This window comes from Hylobates moloch, unplaced genomic scaffold (assembly GCF_009828535.3).
Source record: "Hylobates moloch isolate HMO894 unplaced genomic scaffold, HMol_V3 SCAFFOLD_6, whole genome shotgun sequence".
Taxonomy (NCBI): Eukaryota; Metazoa; Chordata; class Mammalia; order Primates; family Hylobatidae; genus Hylobates; species Hylobates moloch.
The window spans coordinates 150,076,591-150,102,229 of record NW_026652281.1 but is presented as its reverse complement, the minus strand read 5'-3'; the positions used below and the strand labels follow the sequence as shown (position 1 = coordinate 150,102,229).

The window sequence follows — 25,639 nt, the reverse complement described above, 5'->3', positions numbered from 1 at the left end:
TAGATAGGGTGACCAGCAAGGGCTTCTTGGAGGCGGTGGCATTTGAACTGAGACCTTAATGCCAAGAAACAACCCCCATAACAAGACCTGGGCACAGAGGGACCTACAAAGGCAAAGGCCCAGTGCCAGGGACTGAGCTTGGGAGCTGAGGAAATAAAAGCCAGCCCTTCCCCGGCTGTCCATTGCTTGATCTCATGCTTTTTTCTCTCCACTTAAGCCAGCCTGAGATGGCTTTCATCACTAGCCCTGGAGAAGGCGGGGTTTTCTGTCCACACTCTCTCTCTGCTTGCATACTCTGGGCCTTCTTAGCTTGATCCTCTTTCCTGTCTAGCAGCTGAGGGTCCATCGTAGCTGCAGACATTTGTGGACAGCCAACGTCGGATGACATGTTACCGTGACACGAAACGACAATGACCGCAGCACCACACCAAGAATCATCTACCTCTATTACAACCAGACATTTGCATTCAAATAAGGAGGTGCTGCTGTATACTTATCCGTTGCTGGAGGCAGCATGAATGGGAACCAGACACAGCTGGAAAGCAATCGGGTAACAGAGCGCCAACCCTGTACATATCAGAGGCATTACTGCCACAGTGAAACACAGGAAACGACAGATGCTTTCAGTGAGAAGATAATGCCTTAGAAAAGCAGAGCAGAGTGGGGACGGATCACCTGAGGTCAGGAGTTCGAGATCAGCCTGGCCTCAGTGAAACCCTGTCTCAACTAAAAATACAGAAAATTAGCCGGGCATTGTGGCGGGCACCTGTAATCCCAGCTACTCGGGAGACTGAGACAGGAGAATTGCTTGAACCCGGGAGGCTGAGGTTGCAGTGAGCCAAGACTGTGCCATTGCACTCCAGCCTGGGTGACAGAGTGAGACTCTGTCTCAAAAAAAAAAAAAAAAAGGCACAGCAGAGCTGCAAGATGGACAACCGTGCTCCCATTACAACTGGAAAGTAAGAAAATTGTGGCTATGTAATAAGGTCAAGTACAAAAAGCAGATGGTAAACTGCAATCCATGCCTTGGAAAAAAAGAAAAGTGAGTTCTGCTTATGGACCAGGATTTACAGGGACACAGAAAAATGAGGTTTGATTTGTCAGGGGGCAGGTCACAGAGGGATGTTTTCTTTGCCTTGGATCCCTGACAATGGGAGAGCAAACGCATTTCAGGAAATAATAAGAAAAGATGTGGGTTAAAAAAAAAAAAAAAAAAAGATGTGGGTTAAAAGGTGAGCTCAGGTGAGGAAATAAGAAAAATCCAGGTACCCTGTGCAGCAGCGAGTCTGCGGGTCTGCTTGAGCAGACAGGCCTCCCGGGCCCATTCTGTGCATGTGTCTGAGGCCATGTGAGCTCATGTGTGTTGGTGTGCACGCACAGGCATGCATGCTCTCCTGTCTGCATGTGGAGATGTGCTGTTCTCTTTGATCTGGGCCAAGGTGCCAGAGAGCTAAGGAGGGCGAGAACTCTAGGAGGAGCCACTGTCGATGGGAGGAGTTTGAGCAGGAGGAGAGTGAGGTGTGGGGGAGGCAGCCATGTGGTCAGAGCTGACTGGGCCACCCACAGACCTGTTCTCACAGTGTGACCTCGAGCCAGAACAGATTCTGGTTCTGCCATAGCTCCCTGTGGGATCTTAGGTAATTAGTTCAACTAAGGATGATGATGTGGCTGTGATGACAGCAACAAGAATGGTAATAGCTGGTATCCACTGTGTGCGTGCATCTGCTGTGCCCCGGGACAAGCCTTCTTCCTTCTCTGTCAGGGTCTGGGTCTGGACGGGGCTAGGTCCACCCTCCCACTGGCTAGCTGTGGGAATGGAGTGTGAGCAGCAGCCTCCCTGCCTTGGAGTGGGTGCTGGACAGGCAGCCCCACCTCTCTGCCCTCCCCCTCCCCACCTGCTGTACTGGGCATTTTGGAGCAGAAGGCTGTTCCCAGCAGGGATACATACGGTTGGAGGTGAGTCTGTCTGCTCCCCCGAGAGCATTGAAAGCTCCGTGGATGTTCTGGACCTGTGGAAAAATGCAGTGAGGGGATGGTCCCCAGGACACCTCCACTTCCAGGCCTGGCCCTGGTTGTGGGGGATGGCCAGGCGCCACCTGGTCTAGGAACCCTACCAGTATATAAAAGGGGGCTCCAGCAGATTTGCGGGGAGCAAGAGGCAGTAGGGGCCTGGCATACAGTAGGCACAAGCTTGTTGCCCATCTCTAGCCCCTACTATGTGCTGCTCCATCCTGGCCCCTTCATATAATTTCATTTCATGCCCCTAATGATGTATTATTGGGCCCATTTTACAGAAGAGCTTGGGAAGACACCAAAACTTGCCTGGCTGGTAAGTGGCTAACTAAACTCTGAAATCAGGTCTGTCTGACACTAAGCTGGACTCTTTCCATGAAGTCACACAGAAAATTCAAGTGAACGTGGATTCTGGGTCCCAGGAGCTTTCTCCTGAGATCCCAGGTCCTCTGAAAGGCCCATAGAGGAGTCCAGGCAGGGGTGCCCCAGAGCTGTGGGCCCCCCATCATTTCTGCTGCAGAAAACATATAGCAGGTGTGAAGAGAACCCTCCTCCGGGCAGCGGGGTGGGCTGCTGTAGAGTGGGGCTGAAAACCACATCCCACCTTTTCTCTGAGGACCATGGAAAACCAGGTTGGCCTCAAGGAACATCTAAAGGACAAGGCATACCTGGTAAATGGAGCATGCTACCATGGGAACGGTTAACAGGGGTTATTGAGCTAGACACCTTGGAGGGCTTCCTGGAGGAAATGACATTGACACCAAGATCTGGAGGAAAGTGGGAAGTTAAACTGGCAAGCAGCATGTACAAAGGCTTGAGTACAGAGACAGGCCCACATGGCCCCCAGGAGGAAGGAGAGCGAGATGTTAGAATAGAAGGAAGGAGGAGACATCAGAGAGGTAGGTGGGGACATGATTCTGTGGAGATGGCCACTCCAGGAGCAGCAGGCAGCAGTGGGGCAGCGTAATCCCTGATCCTAGTCTCAGGCGGCTGATGTTTACTGAGTACTTAACACTACTGCACGTTCTCAACAAGCAATTCCTCAACAACTGGAAGGAACTGCAATTCCTCAACAAGGAAAAGGAAGTTTGTCTATTTGCTGTCTTGAGACCAACCGTGTGAAGGCTTCATTTCTAACCCATGAGAACGGTGTTACGGAGACAAGAAGGCTAGAATGTTCTCTTCCATTGTCATGTGTCATGGCTTTATCTCACATTTATTTGTACCATTTTTTTAAATTTTTATTTTGTATTTTTTTTGAGAGGAGTCTTACTCTGTCACCCAGGCTGGAGTGCAGTGGTGCGATCTTGGCTCACTGCAATCTCCACCTCCCAGGTTCATGCCATTCTCTTGCCTCAGCCTCCTGAGTAGCTGGGATTACAGGTGCCTGCCACCACACCCGGCTAATTTTTGTATTTTTAGTAGAGACGGAGTTTCACCATGTTGGCCAGGCTAGTCTCAAACTTCGGACCTCAAGCAGTTCACACGCCTCAGCCTCCCAAAGTGCTGGGGTTACAGGCGTGAGCCACCACGCCCGGCCTGTACCATTATTTGATCAACATCTGTCTTCCACCCTAGACTGGAAGCTCCAGGTGGGCAGGGACCATGTTTGTCCTCACCAAGGTATGCAAGGCCTGGCACACGGTAGGTACTTCGTACATACTTGTTGAATAGATGGATGGACAGAAAATGAATGGATGGATGGGCCCTAAGCTAAGTTTTGTACATTTCCTAAAAAATCAGATTTCCACCCCACTAATGACTAAACTTGGGACTGTAGTTTCTGTGTCCTTCTGTTTTGCCCCTGCATGTGGCAATGCGAGACCGCTGCTCCCCCCTCCTCAGCTCCTCCTCTGCTCCTCTCCCCTCCACGCTGCCTTGGTCTGGGCCCTTCCCTCACCTCCCTGCCTATAGTCTTGCCTCCTGGGTCCATCTTCCTCACTGCATATGGGTGCTCTGAGTCACCAACCAGACTTCATTCTCCACCTTCTTCAATCTAACATGGGTCTCTTGCACCCCACACACCCCACCTGCCGGCTCCCACTTCAGGCAAGTGCTTCTGGGCCCTCTCAGCTGCCAAGCGAGCCCTTGTGCCCTGGACCATCTCGGCACAGAACAACATGCCGTGTCACATACGCTTAGTGATCCATTTTTCTGAAAGTAACCTTGAGAGTCTTTCATATGAAAACCGCCAGCTGGGTGCTCTAGGAGAGGGGTGATGTTTGAGACGCCCCCTGCTTTGGACTCATTTCCCTGTTCTGTTCCTGGTGAAACCCTTCTTACCCTTCCAGGCTTGGCTTAGATGTCACCTTAAGGGTAACTCTTCCTTGTGCCCAGAGAGGGCAGAGGGCACTGGGTGACAGAGCCCCCTGAAGGCCCACCCCCTGCCATGCCATCTCGAGTGTCCCCTGCTCACCTGTAGTGTGTCCCCAAAGGAGAGCTTGTGGATGACATGCGTCATGTCTGGGTTCTGTGGCTGGGCTGTGGCACTGTGTGTGGACACGTGGAAGTTGCCAGGGACCTGGGGGAGAAATGTTGAGTTTCAGGAGTTTGGTTGACTTCTCCAGAGGGCGGAACGTTGGGGCCTCACCCTGTGTGATCCAGGGAGGACGCTGGAATCAGGCAGATCTGGGTTTGGATCCTGCTTGTATCATTCTCAACTGTGCAAAGGAGTCATCATCTCTCTGGGCCTCAGGCTCCTCATCTGCAGAATGGGGGCACTACCATAGCTTCCGAGGGGGCTGCCAGGACTATCTGGTGAGAGGGTGCATGTGAAGTGCCCATCTGGGCGATGGGCACAAAGCCAGGACTCATGGCAGCTGCTCCCCCTCCAGCTCTGTGGATTCTGGGCGGCTGACCCCACAGTCAGCTGGGGGATGACCTTTGAGCCTGCAGACTAATGGGGCTTCCTCGGACCCCAAACCTCTATCATTTCCTACCCAAGTTTGCCCCAGTGCCCTAGACAGGGGATCCCTGATGGACAGACTGTGGTAGCCTCATCTCTTCCCTGGGTCTCAAGCCCTTGCAAAGCCAAGCCAGCAAGAGGTGCTGGATGAGTATTTACAGAACGAAGGATGCTAGTGACAACCATGTGGCTTCTCCTTGTTTCAGCATGAAGTCCCTCCTCCTCCTCCTCCTCCCAGATGCTCAGACTAGAACCCTTGGTATGATCCTGGAACCCCCATTTCTCACTCCCGACATCCCATCCATCAGCTGAAACCCTGTCAGCTCCACCTTCCAAACACACCTGGCACCTGACCTCTTCTCTGCTGTCCTGGTCCAAGGTCGTCTCTTCATGGACAAGAACGGCAGGCTCTTCCCTGGGCTCCCAGCTTCTTCCACGTTGCCCACAGCCTGGGCCTTTCCCCAATAATGACTGTTAAGATCTTTTTAAACCCTACATCAGATCTCATCACTCCTCTGCCCAGAACCCTCCACGGCTTCTATTCTCTCGGAGTCCAGGTCCATGTCCTCGTGGTGGCCCACAGGCCACATATGGCCACTGGCCAAGCATCGTGTCCCCACCTCTTGGCCTCCTGCCGCTGTGTCCTCTGCTGCTTCCTGTCTGGTCTCCCTGCTGTGCCGGGAACAGCATCCAGTGTGGCCCCATTTCAGGCCTTTGTCCCTGCACCCCCTCCTGGGACCCTCTTCCACATGGCCCTCCCTCGGCCCCTCAGGGCCCAACAGAGAGGCCCTCCATGTCCACCTGTGCAAAAGAGCACCCTGGCCCCCATTCCCAATCCCCTTACCTGCTACAGCCTGTGGGATCACCTGCCATCTCACACCCATCTTGTTCTCATCTGCCTCCTCCCATTAGCATGTCCACGCCATGCTGTGCTCCCCAGATTCTGACGCATAGCAGGTGCTCAATAGACACTTATTGAATGAATGAATGACTAAACAAATGACACTGAATCCTTTGACTTTGTCATCTGATAATTCCCATTTTACAGAAAAGAAAATGGAGGCTTAGAGCAGTGAAAAAACTTGCTAAGGTCACATGTCAAGAGCTGCAGTCTGAGCTCACGTCTGTTGGACGCGCTGCTCCCTCCTCTGATGCCTGGATGCCATCTACCTCCGCAGCCTGGGCTGATGGCCACATGGCGCCAGTCCTTCGGGAGATGCTGGGACTGGGGAGATGAGCAGACAAGAATCTGGCCTTGGCCAAGCCCCTGTGACACAGACTTGGAACAGACAATGAGACTCTGTGGGATCCACCCTGGCCCAGAGGAATTTGCAGACCATGTGGGTTACAGGGAAGGCCCCCAGCTCAATTGAGGGTGTGGGCTGTATTCAGGGAGGGCTTCCCAGGGGGAAGGACATCCTGTGTTAAGGCTCTGAAGATGAGTCTGCATTACTCAGGAAGAGAGCAAATGGCATCTGGGCAGAGGGAACAGCATGAACAGGTGCAGAGGACAGAAACTGCCCAGCATGTGGGCTGTCTAAGGAACTAAAAGAGTCTGGTATTATTGAACTCCAAATGAGATGGAGGTGGCGGTGCTGGCAGCAGCAGGAAACAAAGAGGCACAAGGGAGGAGTTGGGGCTGTTTATCAAAGGTCCCCAAATGCCACACTGAAAAACTCAGGGGTTACCTTATTCCAGCCCATTGAAGAAGACTGTGTGAGTTGTGTCCAAGGAGGGAATATAGCTTATTGTGCAGCAGCCCATCGAAGTCTGATTTTGTAAGCATGTCTGTTTCAAACACAAAGTTGTGGACTTCCTGCAGGAATATTCCGACTTCAGCAGGGCCCGAGCCTGTGACTGACAGGGGAGGCATCAAGCTGACAGCCTGTGGCCTCGGCCTCAGCAAACTCACAGTGGAGCGAGCTGCAGGCTACAGTGGAGAAGGGACACTTGCTGGGTCAGGAGTGGAGCAGAAACAACAGCGTGGCAAGATCTCCCTCGAGGGACAGCATTGCCTGCTTCGGGGACCCAATAACCCATGGGGAAGCGGTTGCTCTGAGTCCTACACGCGGCCTCAAGCCCAGCCCCACTTCCTAGCTGGGCAGCCTTAGGCGAGGTCAGTAACCACTCCGTGCCTCAGTTTCTCCATCAGCAAAATGGGCATAAAGCCAGAAGGTTACTGGGAGGATTCATTGAGGTGATGCATGCAAAGCAGCCCACAGCTGGCCTCAAATCAGGTTTGTAGGGTGAACACGTTTGTCATTGGAGCCAACCAAGAAAGGTCCTCCCGGGAGAGGGAACACTCACAGGCAGGGCGTGACGAAAAGCCCACTGTGGGTTTTAACATTTATGCCTCATTTTCACCGATAAAAATAATGCCTGGGTACATTTTCATGATCAAACAGTCACGAGGCACAGTCAGACTAAAGACCCTGTTGCTGGCCACCCCTGGGAGTAAGAAACCCGCAGCCATAAGGCGTGTGTCCTCCCAGAGTTTTTCTACACAGTGACACAGGGCCTTCCGCAGATCGGGCCATAGCAGAGTTCAGAACTGGGATTGGGGCCTGGGCCTCGTGCTCCTGGAGTGAAGTGAGTCAAGAAGGCTGTCCCCTCAGCACCTGCCACCCCTGCCGGGCCGCGCGAGGCTGTGACTCAGGAACCCACTCCCCCTCCACACCAAATCCATCACAGGTGGCTGACTCATGCCAGCACATGCTGGGCTGAAGAAAGAAACAGCAACGCTTTTAGAGCCTGTGACTTAGGAACCTACGTCAGTGTCTCTGCTGGATTTTAAAAACATATAGCTGGAGCCAGGCCCCATACCCCTCAACCCATCCTGTCCTCCTCCTGCAGGGCTGGCTGATGAAACGAGGTCACCGTGGGGTCTCAGGTGGGGCTGCCGCTACTGCTCAAAACACGCAAACTCTGATATCTGGCTGCTGGCCAACTTCCTGGGGGTCGGATAAGGAGGCCATGGGACAAGTCTCAGCCTGATGCTGGGAGAGAGGTGTGGGGGCTAGCTGCTGACCTTGCCATCACAGCACACGGACCCTGGTGGCTTCTTTGAGCACCTCTTGATGGGCGGTTCCTCAAAGGCACAGATCTTTAACGAGGAAGAGTGGCTGGGCTGGGGTGGGGGACGGTCTCTACTCCCTCCAGGAGTCTGGGGCAGAGGGTGCCCTAGGCTGTGACCTGGGGCACACAGACACAGCTGGTCATGACATGTGTAACCAAGATGTTGGGAGAAGCAGCCACAGGCAGTGAGCTCAGAGGGCCAGGGCCCTGGTGCTAGGCTGCCTGCGTTAAAATCCTGGCTGTGTGACCTTGACCAGGTCACTTAACCTCCCGTGCCTCAGTTTCCTCCAGGCTACTGTGAAGACTAAAGGAGCTAATACGTGGAAAGGGCTGGGTAAGAACTCAGTAAGTGGCAGCCATGACGCAGGTCTAAGAAAGGCTGGTGTGAGCTTTTCAAAGACTCCCTGGCACTCCCCTGACCAGAGAAGGCCCATTTCTTGGACGCCCTCCATGTGCCTTTCACAGGCGCACTTGTAAGGTGGGTGCCAGCTGATGAGGTCATGGAAACTTTGCACTGATGGGAGATAAGGCAGGCCAGGATTCTTGTCCAGTCTCTACCGCAGAGCTTGTTCATGTTTCATAGCCTGTGAGGTATTATTATCCCCATTTTACAGATGAGGAACCTGAGGCTCAGAGAAGCTAAACTGCCCAGAGTCATTCAACCAGTGACCATGGGAGCCGGGATCCTTGACCACAGGTCTGTCTGACTCCAAAGGACAAGTTCACCCAGAGCTGGCTGGGGGCTCCAGCACAGCCCATTCTAAGGGGAGCAGACTGCAGTCTTGGGCATGTTTGCCAAGAGGTGGGAGGGCTTGGTGGCAGGGCTGTCTCGTGGGTTGTCACTCCAGGTGCTTGAATAAGCACGATCCCTTCTTGATCACCATCTGGGGCATATATATTTTTTCAGCCCAGGTGGTTGCATCTCCCTGGGGGCGGGGGCCCACAATGAGGAGGTGTGCATGTACGTCTGTTCATCTGTGCATCTTCAACTTCATCTTCAGTCTTCAGACAGGGCTTCCTTTGTAACCTCAGGGGTCTCCTCTTTCATTCTCCACCACAGCACCCCGTCATTCTCTTCACGGCTGCTTTATCAAAATCACACATTTCCTGTTTACCTGAGCACTGGCTGTCCCCCCGTTATAGACCATGGGCCACCAATGGCAGGGAGCATGGCTGTTTCTCTCCCATTGCAGCCCAGCACCAAGCACAGAGCCAGGCGTAAGGTGGATGCTCAATAGCATGAAAGCCTGAGTGCAGTGGTCAAAGGCAGAGGCCAAGTCAAAGACGAGGCACAGGCAGCAGCTGCAGTGTGATGAGGGGCGTGGTGGGGCGTGAATGTGGGCGGGCAGGGAAGGGGAGGGAGGACTTCCCCTGAGGGACTCACATCAGCTGAGGCCTGTGGGTGAGTAGTGGTTCCCCAAGAGGATGAGGTGGGGACAGAGGCCCAGCAGAGGTCCCCCACCAATCCCCCCACCTGCCTGCCGGCACTGTGAACCTCTCCAAGGCCTTAAACCCCCATCTGTGGCCTGCATCTGGCTCCCCTTGCTTCGTAAGGACGTGGCTCCTGCAGCGGCCCCTTCTCTCCTCATCATCAGCGTTTTCTGGAGCACTCTCTGCAGCACTTAGATCACTGACCATTCCAACCCTGCTTCCTGAGCCTGGCAGCGCCAGCCCTGCTCTTTGATATCTATACATAAGTTCTTTTCCAGGCTGCAGGCTCCGCCCAGCCTTTGCTTCCTCCTTCCTGTCTGACTGCCCCTTCTTGCACCTTTTGTTACCCCCTCATCTCCCCACCTTGAAGTGACTGGGGGGTGCCAGAACTCAGTCCTCAAACTGCAATTCTCTCCAGACCTTAGGTTCTTAAGGCTTTTGGTGCCACGGATGATCCTTTGCCGGTCTAATGATACCTATGTTTTAAATGCTTAAAATGTTTTAATGCGTAAAATGCCTAGGATTACAAAGTAAAGAGATATTTAAATAGTAATTAAAATATTTAAAAATCCACATTTGAATATGCTGCTTTACTGATGCATCAAATAAGATGACCTAGTGGTGGGTCTAATAATTACTGTAATTTTTATTGACTGATTGATTAAGAGTTTCACTCTGTCACCCAGGCTGGAGTGTGACGGTGCGATCTCAGCTCACTGAAGCCACTACCTTCCTGGGCTCAGAAGACCCTCCCACCTTGGCCTCCCGAGTAGCTGTGACTACAAGCATAGGCTTGGTTAACTTTTGTATTTTTTTGTAGAGATGGGGTTTTGTCATGTTGACCAGGCTGGTCTTCAGCTCCTCAAGTGATCCACCCACCTTGGCCTCCCAAAGTGCTGGGATTACAGGTGTGAGCCACTGCGCCTGGCCAATCACTGTAATTTTAAAACAGTGGCGCATATAAACAGTCTCTGGAAATTATCTGCAACAACTGTAACGTGCTATAAATATCGGCAATTTCTGTTGTTGAGGAGGTCCCAGGCACTGCTAATACTACTATGGTTTGTGGCCTACATTCATGGCAGATGGAAATGCTAAACTTTAGTTCAAGTTTAGCAAAAATAAAGATGTCAATTTTTCCCCCATCCAACTTCATAGATCTCTTGCATTCAATCCGCTCTTCTTGGGGGTGTCTGTGGACCCCAGGTTTAGAACACGGATTTACGGCCTCTCCGTAGGTAATCTTGCTTAAACCAGTGCTCCTCAAACTTCAGTGGCATCAGAATCTCTGAGGGGCGCTTGTTCTAGCACAGTCAGCGGGTCTGAGGGGGGCCTGAGAATCTGCATTCCTAGCAATCTCCCAGGTGATGCTGATGCTGCTGGCCTGGAGGCTTAAGGAGCCCCCACTTTGAGGACCCATGACTTCCAACATCATCTATTCACTGATGACTCCCACCTCAACATCTGTGGTCCAGAACCCTCTCCTGAACTCTCCACACCTCCAACTTCCAATTTCACCTCTCCCTGTAGACACCTAATGGGAACCCCAAAAGGCACCAAAGGAAACCAGAGTGGAATGACCAATGCCCAGCCCTACCTACTTCCCACAGAATTCAGGCTTTTCTCAGCTTCCACGTCTAGAAACAGGACCACCCGGTTGTCAAGACAAAGATGTCAAAGGTTTCTTTGATTCCACATGTGCCCTCACCCCCACATCCGATTCTTCATTGAGTCTTATTGATTCTACTTCCCTAATCCTACCACATCTCCCCAGCTCCACTGCCACAACCACTGCCTGCAACCCTCTCCAGCCCAGCCTCATCCTTTTTTTTGTTTGTTTTGAGATGGAGTCTCGGTCTGTCGCCCAGGCTGGAGTGCAGTGGTGCGACCTTGGCTCACTGCAAGCTCCACCTCCCTGGTTCATGCCATTCTCCCGCCTCAGCCTCCTGAGTAGCTGGGACTACAGGTGCCCGCCACCACACCCGGATAATTTTGGTGTTTTTTTTTGTATTTTTAGTAGAGGCAGGGTTTCACCATGTTAGCCAGGATGGTCTGGATCTCCTGGCCTCGTGATCCACCCGCCTCGGCCTCCCAAAGTGCTGGGATTACAGGCGTGAGCCACCGCGCCCGGCCACCAGAGCCATCCTTCTAAGGGTGTGCTGTCCAGCAGAACTTTCCTCAGCGATGGAAGTGCTTTCTCTGTGCACTGTCTAACGCTGTGGCCCCTAGCCAGCACGTGGCTTTGAGCACTTGAAATGTGGTTGATGAGAATGAGTGACTGAATTGTAAATTTTATTTCATTTGAATTAATTTAAATAGCCTTAGGTGGCTGGTGGCAACCTATTGGATAGTCCAGTTCTAAGGCATAAATCTGATTACATTGCCTCCCTGTTCAAAACCCTCAAATGGCTTTCCATCACAACCACCATAAAATCCAAATTACGGGGCATGGCAAAGGTGCTGTGTGGCAGCTCATGGGCAGAGAGAGCCCCCAGTGAACCGTGACCCCCAGCATCCCTGCCTCCTGGTAGTCTCCTCCTCCTGAGGGCCTGGGCTGGTACGAGACTCACTTTAACCCATAACATGCAGCAGATTTCTCCCAGCAACAGCTGAAACCTTAAGAAAGCCTTGTGGCTTCTGCTTTAGCACTTAAGGGAGCCCTGAACTATCACGTAAGAAGTCCACCCTGCTTGAAAGATGACTAGGCCTGGCCTTCCAGCCGCCTACCAGGGACTGTGGGAAGGGACAGCACACGCCCTCTCTAAAGGGGAACAATGCCCATTGGTGCCAGGTCATTGTCATAGCGGGAACACGGACCCAATGTAGTGAGAGCCTCTGACTTTTAAAAGCCAGAAATCTGGATTCCTAATCTTTTCATACTGGTTCTGATGCAGTTAAATGCTATACTGGACAAACAATTTATCTTTGGGCTGGATGTGGCCAGTGAGTTTGCAACCCCAGCTCAGGTGTCAGGATCTGGAGGAAGGGCGTTCTGAGCAGAGGCTGCAGGAGGGACAAGGAGAAGCCAGGAGTGGCCAGTGGCTCAGTTTGGCTGGGGCTGGGAAGGGGAGTTGTGGGACATGCAGATAGCTGTGTGACCTCAGGCAAGACACTTAACCTCTCTGGGCCCCAGCATCCTAACCTGTCAAATGGTGCTGCCTCACAGCCTTGTTGAGAGGCTCCACTGTGACAGTACCGAGCTTCCAGGAAGGCCGGCACGTGCTGAGCAAAACCCTGCCAGCTGCCACTGGGTGCCTCGGCCCTCCCAAGGGCACTGTGTTCACCCACTTGACTTAGGATCTGAAGCTCCTGGTTCTGAGGACAAAACAACAGTGAACCTTGAATGGTCCTTCAGAGCGGACAAGGTACTTTCAAGCCCACCTCATCTCACTCCCCTTGGCTTTATTCCTCATCACTGCACTTGGCATCCCTGATGCTTTCTGGTTTGTAGACTGTCTCCCTCCACCAGAATGGAAGCCCCACCAGCCCAGGAATGCTGCCCCAGAGCCTATCACTGACCCTGGAACAGAGAACATGCTCATTCAAAAATTTTTTTGAATGAATGAATGAATCTGCATTAGCTCATTTAATCCCCACACAAACTTTGTGAAGTGGGTGGTATCGTGATATTATTTTCACCATCACATCCTCAGCCTAAGATGGGTCAAGTGACTTGTAGGGGCCAAGAGGGGGTAGAGCTGGAACTTGAACCCAGGGCTGGGGGCTGCAAATCCTCAGGTCTTCTCATCATTGTCTCCCTCACTGGAGAGAAGAGTAGCTCCTTCCTGAACCAGCTATCAGGGGCTTAAAATCCCAGGGAGCCTGGACCCCCCATCCAGATTCTCAGCAGGAACGGCCAGGCAGCTGGACACAAACCCTCGCTTGCTGGGGGCTGTGTTGGGGTCAGGTCGAGTGAGTGCCTCCACAACCAGTTTCCAGGGAGCGAGGAGACAGCAGGAAAGGGGAGCAGGTAGAAAGGGCTGAGGCAGGGCTTCCATACCTTGTTGATGCTGAACTGCCCCTCGAAGCGGCAGCCTGCCCCATTGTTCAGCGGGATCTTCATGGAGTTGTCGATGTGGCCCACTTCATGCCTGCCCATCTCATCCTGAATGTCAAGCCCGACCACTGCAGGAGCCAAAGGGAGACAACAGTCACAAACCCAGAGACACGGGAGGATGGGGGCCAGCCTGTTCTCTCTGGGAGCCTTCATTCATCCATACCAGGGGCAGGCCGGGCTGGGGACCTCCAGGAGCTCATGGTCTGGGGTCCAAAGACTACAGGGGACACGGTAATGACTGCTAAATGTGAGGCCGAGGGGAGGCAGTGCATAGTAGGGGTCCCGGGGCCACCCTGGCGTCTGCCATACTGGTCCTCTGAATCTGGGTCCTGCCTCAGGTACTTAACCTCTGGATGCCTCAGTTTCTTTCTCTGTAAAATGGGGGGTTGACCATAATTGAACCTTCCTTGAAAGATTATGGGGATCAAATAGTTCATAGATGTAGAAAATGCTTAGGGTCTGATGAACGCTAGGTGGAAAGTGCTTAATAAATGTTATCTCTTGTATCTCAGACAGTCTTTGTATTTTTTTTTTTTTTTTTTTTTTTTTTTTGAGACGGAGTCTCGCTCTGTCGCCCAGGCTGGAGTGCAGTGGCGCAATCTCGGCTCACTGCAAGCTCCACCTCCCGGGTTCACGCCATTCTCCTGCCTCAGCCTCTCCGAGTAGCTGGGACTACAGGCACCTGCCACCACGCCCGGCTAATTTTTTTTGTATTTTTAGTAGAGACGGGGTTTCACCGTGGTCTCGATCTCCTGACCTCGTGATCCATCCGCCTCGGCCTCCCAAAGTGCTGGGATTACAAGCGTGAGCCACCGCGCCCGGGCAGTATTTTTTTTTTTTTTTTTGAGACAGGGTCTCGCTCTGTTGCCCAGGCTGGTGTGCAACGGCACGATCTCGACTCACTGCAACCTCCGCCTCCTGCGTTCAAGCAATTCTCCTGCCTCAGCCTCCCAAGTAGCTGGGATTATAGGTGCCCGCCTATACAAAAAAAATTTTTTTGTATTTTTAGTAGAGACGGGGTTTCACCATGTTGGCCAGGCTGGTCTTGAACTTCTGACCTCAGGTGATCCACCTGCCTCAGCCTCCCAAAGTGCTGGGATTACAAGTGTAGGCCACCGTTCCTGGCCTTCAGATAGTTTTTGGGTTTATGGGGTGAATAGGCTCAGGCTCCCCATCCATTCATCCATCATTCACTTATTCATTCATTCACACATTCCTTTACCCATCGCCTATGCTACCAGGCCCTGTGATAAGCACCAGGGATGCACAAAGGGAAAAGACAGGCCCTGCCCTCTGTCACCTCACTGTGACTCAGATGGCTTCCCCATCTGCAAAATGGGCAGGCCAATGCCAAATGCATCCCCAGAGCTGGTCCAAGTAGCCAGTGGTGAGATGATCCCTGTGAACTATGGAAATGTAGGAATTTCCCTGGCAGGAGCGCTAGAAAGGAGGTGCCATACGGAGGAAGAACAGCTGGAAGCAATTTTAAAGAGGGACAACCTTAAAAGGGAAAATTGGGAACAACTCTGTGTTCCTCGATGAGGACAGAGAAGTCAGTGAGCATCCATCCATAGAAGGGAACATGCTGGAGCCATTCGAAATGACCCTCACGGGTCTACGGGACATGGGAAATGCTGATGGCGTAATGTGAAGTTTAGAGAAAACACAAGCAGGTCCGCATTTCACTCAGCAGTTCCGATGTTGGCAGCCTGTCCTCTAGATCCACAATGTGTGTCCAGATGTGTGTGCAAAGCTGCTCAGGCAACCTTATCTGAAATAGTGGCAACTGGAAGCAATTCAACTGCTTGTCACTGGAGCCAGTGGAACAGCCCTCTTCCCGGTGCCGTGCGGCAGGTACAAAGAATGGGCTAAATGCAGGTGCGTGGAGGAGGCTCATAGCAGATCAGTGGCTGAGTTACTAGTGCTGAGACCTCGAGCAGGTTACCTAATCTCTGTGCCTCAGTTTCCTCTTCTATCACAGGCTTGTTGTGAGGGTTAAAGAAAAGTAAAACAGGACTGGGCACGGTGGCTCACGCCAGTAATCGCAGCATTTTGGGAGGCCAAGGTGGGCGGATAACTTGAGGCCAGCAGTTCGAGACCAGCCTGGCCAATACGGCGAACCCCATCTCTACTAAAATCACAAAACATTAGCTGGGCGTGGTGGCAGGCGCCTGTAATCCCAGCTACTCGGGAGGCTGAGGCAGGACAATCACTTGAACCCGGGAGGCGGAGGTTGCAGTGAGCTGAGATCATGCCACTGTACTCTAGCCTGGGTAACAGAGAAAAACTCTATCTCAAAAAAAAAAAAAAAGAAAGAAAGAAAGAAAGAAAAGAAAACTAAAATAGCACTTACTATGTGCTAGACTCTCTTCTAAGTGCCTTTTATGTAAGAACACACCTTCTTGGCTGGGCGCAGTGGCTCACACCTGTAATCCCAGCACTTTGGGAGGCTGAGGTGGGTGGATCACAAGGTCAGGAGTTTGAGACCAACCTGGCCAACATAGTGAAACCCCATCTCTACCAAAAATACAAAAAATTAGCCGGGCATGGTGGCGGGCGCCTGTAATCCTAGCTGCTCAGGAGCCTGAGGCAGGAGAATAGCTTCAACCCGGGAGGCGGGGCTTGCAGTGAGCTGAGATCGCGCCGTCACACTCCAGCCTGGGTGACAGTGTGAGACTCTGTCTCAAAACGAAACAAAACAAAACAAAACAAAAAAACACCATTTAAACACCCCTGTGGGGAAGATAATATTATCAGTCCCATTCTACATCTAGGGAAACTGAGGCACGGAGCCCTCACAGGTAGGAAACACCAGAGCCTGGAATGAAATCCAGGTGGATTTGCTTCTGAGCCCACGCCCTTCAGCCATTCTGCTAAGACACCTCAAATCCCAATGCATTTAATATAGCCAAAGGACGCAGGACAGGGCCTGGCCTGAAGAATGGAATAAACGGCAGCTGTTATTATTTTACTCATATTATGAGTAATATCAGAACAGCTCCAAGACACTAGCTAGAAAAAAAAAAAAAGAAACTCCAGAAGGTTCCCATATGCTAGGGTCCCAATTAATTACGTAAAAAGAAAAAACAACAATAACAACAAAAAAACCCCAAACCCAATATATGTTCACAGACACGCCCACACATGTAGGGGTGGGGAACAGGGGCCCCACCTACCAGCAGAGGTGTCCTTTGGGGAAGATGGCATGCTGGGACAAGAAGGGGGACAGGGAGGGGTACTTTTGCTTTTTAAAAAACATATTATTTTTGTATTTTTGAATGTATGTCTTTTTTAAGATTAAAATGTATTCTATTAGTTGTATAATGAAGAATATTATTTTTAAAAGCAGGATATGAGATCACACATGCAGTACGATCTCAGCTATGTTCAGAAACACAGAAAGGAAGGCCAGCTGGACAGAATGATGTCAAAATGTCACCGACACTGCTGTCGGGTGGCAGAATTATGGGTGATCTCTTTTGCTTCCCTATGTTTTCCAGAAGTATAATGATGAGCATGCATTTTTTCCTATAATAAAAATGTGAAGTTCTTTTAAAGAAAAGCCAGAATGCTGGGCTCTAACAGGGGTGAGGGGGTTGGGGGTTCAGGTTATAGCCCCACAGATCCAGCAGGGCATGGCAGGGCACGGGGTGGAGGTTGCCTGGCCCCTCCTGGAACCACATCTCTTCCCTTTCCTACCACACTTGTCCCAGTCCTCTGGTCTGACTAAGAATTTCCTTGTTCCAGAGATACAGTCACTCCTGAATGAGAATCTGCCAGATGAATTATTTTTCTAAGTGAAAGAAAAAAATAACAAAAAATAAGACCGACCTATTTCAACAGGTTCCCTGGCTTGGGGCCCAGCGAGGATTCAAAATTGTGACGTAAATCTCACCAAAAGCAATGACAGGGCTGAGACTCTTCCTATCTCTGGCCGGAGATGCACCCAGTGTTCTCTCAGCTGTGTCCTTTAACAGGAAGAGGGGGTGGGGAGAGAAGGGCCTGCAGCAGGCTCCGTGCCAGGCTGGGCAGAGGGACGGCTGGAACCCCAGTCCAGGAGAGGGAGCCCAGTCGACTCGCTGACAAGTCTAGGGACCATGGCATTAGATTCTCCCAAGAACCTCAGACAACAGACATTACTAAGCCCATTTTGCAGATGAGGAACCTGAGGCTCGGAGAAGTCACCCTAGCCAAGGTCACAGTTTTAGCCAGCAAAGGAGCCAGGATCTGACTCCAAATCAGACTTTAAATGAGTTTTGTTTTGTAGAAGTAATTCATTCTGGGCCAGGCACGGTGGCTCATGCCTGTAATCTCAGCACTTTGGGAGGCTGAGGTGGGTGGATCATCTGAGGTCAGGAGTTCCAGACCAGCCTGGCCAACATGATGAAACTCCATCTCTACTAAAAATACAAAAATTAGCTTGGCGTGGTGGTGCGCACCTGTAATCCCAGCTCGGGAGGCTGAGGCAGAAGAATCGCTTGAACCCAGGAGGCAGAGGTTGCAGTGAGCCGAGATCGTGCCATTGCACTCCATTCTGGGTGACAGGAGTGAAACTCCATCTCAAAAAAAAAAAAAAAAAAAAAAAAGAAGTAATTCATTCTTTTGGTTAAAACAAAATAGGTGTGAAGTCAAAAAGGGAATCTCCCAGCCCTTCACTGTCGCAGGTGCTCTTGAGCCCTGTCCTGCACTCTCTCACGGATGGTGGACCGCTCCAGCTTCCGTAGGTGTCAGCTGCCAATGACTCAGAGCTGCACCCTTCTCCAGATGAATGCTCTTGGCTGACTGGAGGTCTTCTCGCTTGAGATGCTTGGGAGGTGATGTGACCCCTGCCACGCACACCACTCTGCAGCCATTACCCAATGACATGGATAATAACAGCCTGGTCCCATTGCTATTGGGTGTGACCAATGCTATGGTGTCATTCACCCCCCACAGCATCCTGTGAGATCAGGCTGAGTTTGGACTTCAGCTGAACACACATCTGTGCTTATCCTGTCGTACTGCCCTATCCTGCGCCTCTCACTCCCTTACAGCTTCCTCCCCTCAACAAATCACTTGCATGAGACTCTCAGGCTCTGCTGCGAAGCTGTAACATGACCCTAAGAGACACCCCATCTCCCTGCACCAAATCAGCTGCTCTCCAGGGGTAACCCCTATGAGTAGTGTCTTGTGTTTATTATGCTAGAAAACCTCCAAGTGCATGCATACTCAATTATATTCTCCTCCAAAAAAGAGTAGGGAGAACCATATGTTGGCTTGGCTTGTCCTGGAGATCTTGCCATTTCTGCACACACACATTTTCCCTAAGGAGGTGTCCTGCTAGAGGGAGGGGCTGCGTGGAGTACTCACACTCGCAGTGCAGATTGGGTAAACTGATGTTCAGACTGACGTCGATCTTGCCACCGCTGTCCTTGTCTGGGTCATCGACATAGAGCTCATTCACACTAGGGGAAAGACAAGTATAAGAACCTTTGTTGAGATGGCAGCAAAGATAGCTGCAGGGGACAGCCGGGGACCACTTCACTTGGTGACCACAACTTAGATAACCCAGACTCCATCTGGGCAGAGCCTGCACCTCCTGTGCCCTCAGGAACGGGTCTAGGCTGCACTCTTCAAGTGCAACCTTACCTCTCAAGAGGGGAGGACTGGGCTGGGCGCAGTGGCTCACGCCTGTTAACCCAGCACTTTGGGAGGCCAAGGTAGGTGGATCACCTGAGGTCAGGAGTTTGAGACTAGCCTAACATGGTGAAACCTCGTCTCTACTAAAAATACAAAATTAGCTGGGCGTGGTGGCGCGTGCCTGAAATCCCAGCTACTTGGGAGGCTGAGAATCCTGAACCCAGGAGGCTAAGGTTGCAGTGAACCGAGATTGCACCACTACACTCCAGCCTGGGAAACAAGAGTGAAACTCCGTCTCAAAAAAAAAAAAAAGAGGGGAAGGCTGGGGCTCAGGAGAGAAGGGGTGGGTTGGGACAGCACAGTGGTAAGAGCATACCTTTCAGAGTCAGACAGATTCAAGTTCAAATTCTGGTTCTGGCACTTCCTATGCTCACCTCTGTGAACCCACCTGTTAAGTGGGGATAACACCACCCACTACAAATAAGGTGGTTTGAACACTAAAATGAGAAATAGGGGTCTTATAAGGGATCAGGGCCTGGCGCCAACAGGCACAGAGGACCTTACAGCCTCCTCTCTTGAGGTCCCCTCCCTGCAGCTGGGAAGCCAGGAATTCCCTGGTGCTTATCCCTAGGGGCAGAACCGGTTTTGAGAAACAACTGGATGGCTGTATTAATTTCCTGTGGCTGCTGTAACAAATTATCACAATGTGAACGGCTTAAACCACACACCTTTATTGTCTTATGCTTTTGGAGGTCAGAAGTCTAAAACGGGCTGTGTTCCTGGGAGAATGCATTTTCTTGCCTTTTTCAGCTTCTAGGCCCTGCCTAGGCCTGTGGCCCCTTCTCCCAATTCCAAAGCCAGCAGCTTCCCCCTTCTTTGACCTCCACCTCTCTCTCTTTTTCATCTTTTTGAGACAGAGTCTCACTCTGTTACCCAGGCTGGAGTGCGGTGGCGCAATCTCGGCTCACTGCAACCTCCACCTCTCAGGTTCAAGCAATTCTTCTCCCGAGTAGCCATGAACTTCAGGTGCGCACGACCACTCCAGTTAATTTTTGTATTCTTAGTAGAGACGGGGTTTCACCATATTGGCCAAGCTAGTCTCGAACTCCTGATCTCGTGATCCACCACCCCCCCGCCCCCGCCCCCGCCTCAGCCTCCCAAAGTGCTGGGATTACAGGCGTGAGCCACTGTGCCTGGCCTCCACCTCTCTCTCACAGGAACTCTTGTGATTTCATCCAGTCCACCTGGCTAACCCAGGATCCTCTCCCCATCTCGAGATCCTTAATGTAATCACATTTGCAAAGTTCCTTTTGAATGCAAGGTAACACGGCCACATGCATCAGGGACAGGGACAGGGACCTAGACATCACGGGGGGCAGAGAGTCATTATTCTGTCGACCGCATTGGCCATATTTAGGGGCAGGTGGCTCCACAGACAGCCATGTCACCTTGCTGTCAGCAGCACAGTATTGGCATCTTTCAGCAATCCAAATTTGCTCAACAAATACTTTTTGAGTACCCACTACCTGACAGGAGCCAGAAACAGCAATGAATCAGCCAGATGCTGTCTCTGCCTTCTTCAAGCTGATAGACACAAGAACCAGACATCACTCAGCTCCTAAATATGCTGCCACCCCCAACGCTGATTAGTACTTTGACAGAAAGCTGCAGGGGGCCGTGACAGGGACTACAGGGCCACTGACCTTTGGGGAGAAGGGGCTGGGAAGACTTCTCCGAGGTGTGAATGAGGTCTGGGGGATGTGTAGGCATCATCCTGGCAGCATGTGCAAAGGCCTGGAGGTTGGGGAGAGCATGGCTGGTTTGGGGAACTGAATGAAGGTCACCGTGGTTGCAGTGTAAGGAGGCTGCACGAGGCCTTTAGATTTTTTTTTTTTTTTTGACAGAGTCTCGCTCTGTCTCTTAGGCTGGAGTGCAGTGGTGCGATCTCAGCTCACTGCAACCTCCGTCTCCCGGGTTCAAGCGATTCTCCTCCCTCAGCCTCCTAAGTAGCTGGGATTACAGGCACGCACCACCATGTCTGGCTAATTTTTGTATTTTTAGTAGAGGTGGGGTTTCACCAGTTTGGCCAGGCTGGTCTTGAACTCCTGACCTCAGGTGATCCGCCCGCCTCGGCCTCCCAAAGTGCTGGGATTACAGGCGTGAGCCACCGTGCCCGTCCGAGGCCTTTAGATTTGATATGAGCAAAGCCACGGGGTCAGGCTTGCACTCTCATGGGCTCCCTCTGGCTGCTGCGAGGAAGACCCACTGGAGGGGCTGCTGTGCAAGAGGGAGACCAGGCGGGGGATGGCGGCGCCTTGGATGGGGTGGGATGGGAATGGAGAGGAGGAGGGCTGTAGGAACCCACGTAGAGCAGGTGGGACTTGCTGATGGATGGGACTGGGGCAGAGGGGGGTGAGGCGAGGGGGGAATGCAGGCACACTGCTGTGTTTCTTCCCGGACCCATTCTTTGGGCTGAGAGCCCTTGGAAGAGGAGCAGGACCAGCAGCAGGGAGAGGTACTGAGTGCCAGAGGCTGTGCTGAGCCCAGGTGTCTTGGAGGCATCCCCAAGTAGCTGCTGGATGTCTGATGGCCCATCTGATTCCCAGATAATGCCCCCCACCCAGGGGGAACCAAATCTAAAGGCCTGGCCTAGGGGGCAGCTGAAGGGGGCAGTGCTTCAGGTGGCTGGGCTGTGGTTAAACATTTATTAGGCCCCTTGGGTCCAGTCCCTAGGCTGTAAAATAAAAGAGAACTGCCCTATCTAAGCAATGAAGACTCCAAGAGAGCTTTGTAAATGGCCACATCTTAGGGAAAGAACGAGTCGGACCAAGGCAAAGGAATTTTGTTTTTACTAAGACCACACCTTTGCACCCCTAGCACCTGGTGTGATGCTGTTCACAGGGAACGGCGGGCTCTGAAAGACACCTGGGGCTTCTCTGTGGGGCCCACAAGGATACTCCCAGAGACAAGAGTGCAACAGATGGGCCCCCACTCGTTAAGCTGGGGGAGGCCTACTGCGTGCATTCACGCCGTCCCATGTGCACCTGTGAAATGCCCCGAGCCCCATCTTAAAACCAGGAAACAGGCTCAGAAAGGGTGTGTCCCATCACCAGGGTCACATGCTAGGAAATGGCCGAGCTAGAATCTCAACCCAGGCTTTCCACAGCTCAGGCTGCCTCCCAGCCCTCTCCTCAGCATCAGGGTCAAGGAAGAAAATGAAGGAGGGACCTGGTCCTGGGAAGCCTTAGGATGGGAGAGGGGAGACACAGGCCTGCCCTTGACCTTGCCTGTAGTGTTGGCCCCAATCAGAGGCCACCAAGAACAAAGGAGCTGGAGGGAGAGGGGCAAACAGGAGCCCAGGAGGTTATGAGAGGACTAGCTGGATTTCCTAGGCCAACTAAGAATTCCTAACCCTAGCTGGGGAAGGTGACCACACCCACCTTTAAACACGGGGCTTGTAACTCAGCTCACACCCGATCAATCAGGTAGTAAAGGGAGCTCACTAAAATACCAATTAGGCTAAAAGCAGGAGGTAAAGAAACAGTCAAATCATCTATCACCTGAGAGCACAGGGGGAGGGACAATGATGGGGATATAAACCCAGGCATTCGAGCTGGATGGGGCAACCCCCTTTGGGTCCTTCCTTTGTATGGGAGCTCTGTTTTCACTCTATTAAATCTTGCAACTGCACATTCTTCTGGTCCATGTTTGTTCCTGCTCGAGCTGAGCTTTAGCTCGTGGTGCTGATTGCAGTTGTCACAGACCCGCCGCTGACTTCCATCCCTCTGGATCCAGCAGGGTGTCCGCTGTGCTTATCCAGCGAGGCTCCCATTGCCGCTCCCGATCGGGCTAGAGGCTGGCCATTGTTCCTGTGTGGCTAAGTGCCGGGTTTGTCCTAAATGAGCTGAACACTAGTCGCAGGGTTCCACAGTTCTCTTCCGTGACCCACGGCTTCCAATAGAGCTATAACACTCACCGCATGGCCCAAGGTTCCATTCCTTGGAATCCGTGAGGCCAAGAACCCCAGGTCTAAGAACAAAGACCCGCCAGTAACAGGCCCGAGGAGGATCGTCCTCCCTACAGCCAAATGCTCTGCCCTGGCCTTCAGCACCCAATTTCTACCCCAGCTGTAATGTACAACTCTGGAGAGCTGTTGAGTAATGAAACTGCTGGGTGATTAACACACAGTCAACTAAGGAGAGCCTGGGCTTCCCTTCCCAGCCAGGAAGCCGCCTGAGACTCTTCCTTGAAGCAACTCACCTTTCCCACCTGGTGAGGCTGGGCCTCCGCACAGCACTGAGGGATTGTGGGATGATGTCATCCACTGGTAACCCTCTGGAGGTGACCTCAGCCAAGAGCAAAGTGAATCCCGGGTGTGGCACCAAGGTGAGCTCACCCACAAGGCTTCAAGAACCCTTTCCCAGGCGTGGGTCCCTGTCTTCCTAACCAGAATAAGCAGAGAACAGGCTCCGCAGGGCTAGAGGGCCACCCAGAACAAGGGGGCAGCGGTGCTGGGCAGGGACGGCCTGCGGCGCTCTGGCCAGGCTGGTTATGTAAGGCCAGAACTGGCTGCTCCCAGGCTCCTTCCTGGAGGGCCCCAGGCTGTGGGATAAACACAATTCAATCACCTGGGCCGCCTGATGAGGTCAATAAAGCCGCCTTCGTGTCCAAGGCAAATGTTCCAGGGCTGCTGGCTTCCTGCCACCCTAGCCAGCGCCACGAGCTCACCCACAACCACCCCACGACAGGGGCCTGCCAAGGCTAACTAACTTCATTGGCTAGGGCTGAACTGATTTTAAAAGGCCAACGGGCTGCCAGAAATCAACCCACCTGGAAGAAAAGGAAATGTTTTTTGTGGATTCATTGTGGTTTGAGGGCTTCCATGGGCCCGACTCCCCTGTCACCAGTGTGGGCAGTGGGAAGGCCTATGGAGGCAGTGGCAGACAGGTGTGGGCTCACCTCCTGGCTCTGCCACTTAGGAGCTGGGAGACCTAGGACACACTGCTTCACCTCTCTGAGCCTCAGTTTCCTCATCTGTAAAACTAGAAAAGCTTTCAATCAGTTTGAAAATCAGCAAAATTAATCTATGGCAATGGAAGTCAGAATAATAGTGGTGGGGGCTACTGACTGGGAGGGGCTCAAGGGACCCTTCTTTGGTGATAGAATGTATTATGTCTTCATCAGAGTGATGGTTACGTGTGTAAACACAGGTGAAAATTCATCAGGCCTCTACCTTAAGATTTGTGTACTTTGCTGTGTGTAAGTTACACATACCTCACTAAAATAAGAAAATAAGAAAGGAAAGGAAGGAGGGAGAGAGGAAAGGAGAGAAAAAGAGGAAAATAAGGATAAAGATTCTGTCTACTTCACAGGGCTGCTGGAGGACTGCCAGGTCAAGCTGTTAGCTGCCCCAGGGCAGGAGAGTGAGTGAGTGTGTGTGTATGTGTGAGGCTCATCTCTCTCTTGAGGGCTGATTCCAGACCCTTCTTGGTAAAGAAAATACAGCAGCGCAGGGGAAGCCTAGGCTACCAGGGTTCAAATCCTGGCTCTGCCACCTCTTGGCTGATTGACTTGGGCAAGGGGCTTCCCATCCATCAGTTTCCCCAGATGTAAAATGGGGACAATCATAGGGGTTGCCATGGGGTTGCTGAGAAGATCAAATGAGAACAAGAGCAATGCTAAGTGTGGTCTTAGTAAACAGTAAGTACTCAATAAATGTCCACTGTTTTTATCATTATTACTAATATCGATGCTCAATGAGTTGATCCAGTGTTTAATAAGGGTACTGTTCTCCCTTCATGTCGATGAAACCAGGCTCAGAGGAGCACAGATGGCTGGCCAAGATCATAGGACCAACAGGAGGCAGAGGCAGGATCCGAGCCCAGGGACGGGGGGCCCAGAGCCCATGCTCTTTCCAAGGCATTGCACTGCCTGGATGGGTTGGGAATCGGTGAAAAGCTGAGGGGCTGGTGGCCCTCAAGTGGACTTGTGATGCAGGCATCCTAGTCCCTTTTCATAATCTTCAGGTGTGCCCTCTCCCACCAGGGCCCAGGTGCCTGCAGGGTACAGCGGTGCTTAGGGGTCCAGTTGCGTCTGTCCCACAAGCCTCTCCCACCCCCGTCAACACCCCCAGGATGAGGGCTCCCTGAGCCTCAGCACAGAGCGTGTGCTCACAAACTTCGGTGGAATGAGCCTGAGTAGAGGAGGGAGTCCTCAGCAGAACTCCCAGGATGCAGGGGAAGGCGCGCGCTGGTGGGGCAGTCGGGAGCACATTCCAGGTGGGGGACGCCAGATGGCGTCAGGGAGTCAGGCCCAGCGTGGTGAGTGCATGGGAGGGTGGGGGGTGTGGGTGGGCTGTGGCCTTGTAGGGAGAGGTACGCAAGGGCCCGGGGAGGTGTAGGTGGGGGGAGTGTAAATGGAATGTGGTGGAGGGCCTTGAAATTCTAGTCTGAGGCATGAGTTCGATGACATCTATACAAAACAATTTTATTTGCTTTTAGAAGAGCCCTTAAATAGTTCAGATTCCTGCCTGAAGTCTC

The 25,639-nt window shown here is 52.2% G+C and overlaps 1 protein-coding gene across 1 annotated transcript in view; it reads right to left on the bottom strand.

Annotated features, from left to right (window-relative positions):
- The window catches only part of ERGIC1 (endoplasmic reticulum-golgi intermediate compartment 1), a 118,585-nt gene that overhangs the window by 24,348 nt on the left and 68,598 nt on the right, over positions 1-25,639 (bottom strand). The window contains exons 4-7 of the mRNA XM_032158639.2: positions 18,831-18,925; positions 13,425-13,549; positions 4,430-4,534; positions 1,949-2,009 (exon numbers count right to left, since the gene is read on the bottom strand). Coding sequence (XP_032014530.1) covers positions 1,949-2,009; positions 4,430-4,534; positions 13,425-13,549; positions 18,831-18,925 — 386 coding nt within the window. The remainder of the gene's footprint in view (positions 1-1,948; positions 2,010-4,429; positions 4,535-13,424; positions 13,550-18,830; positions 18,926-25,639) is intronic.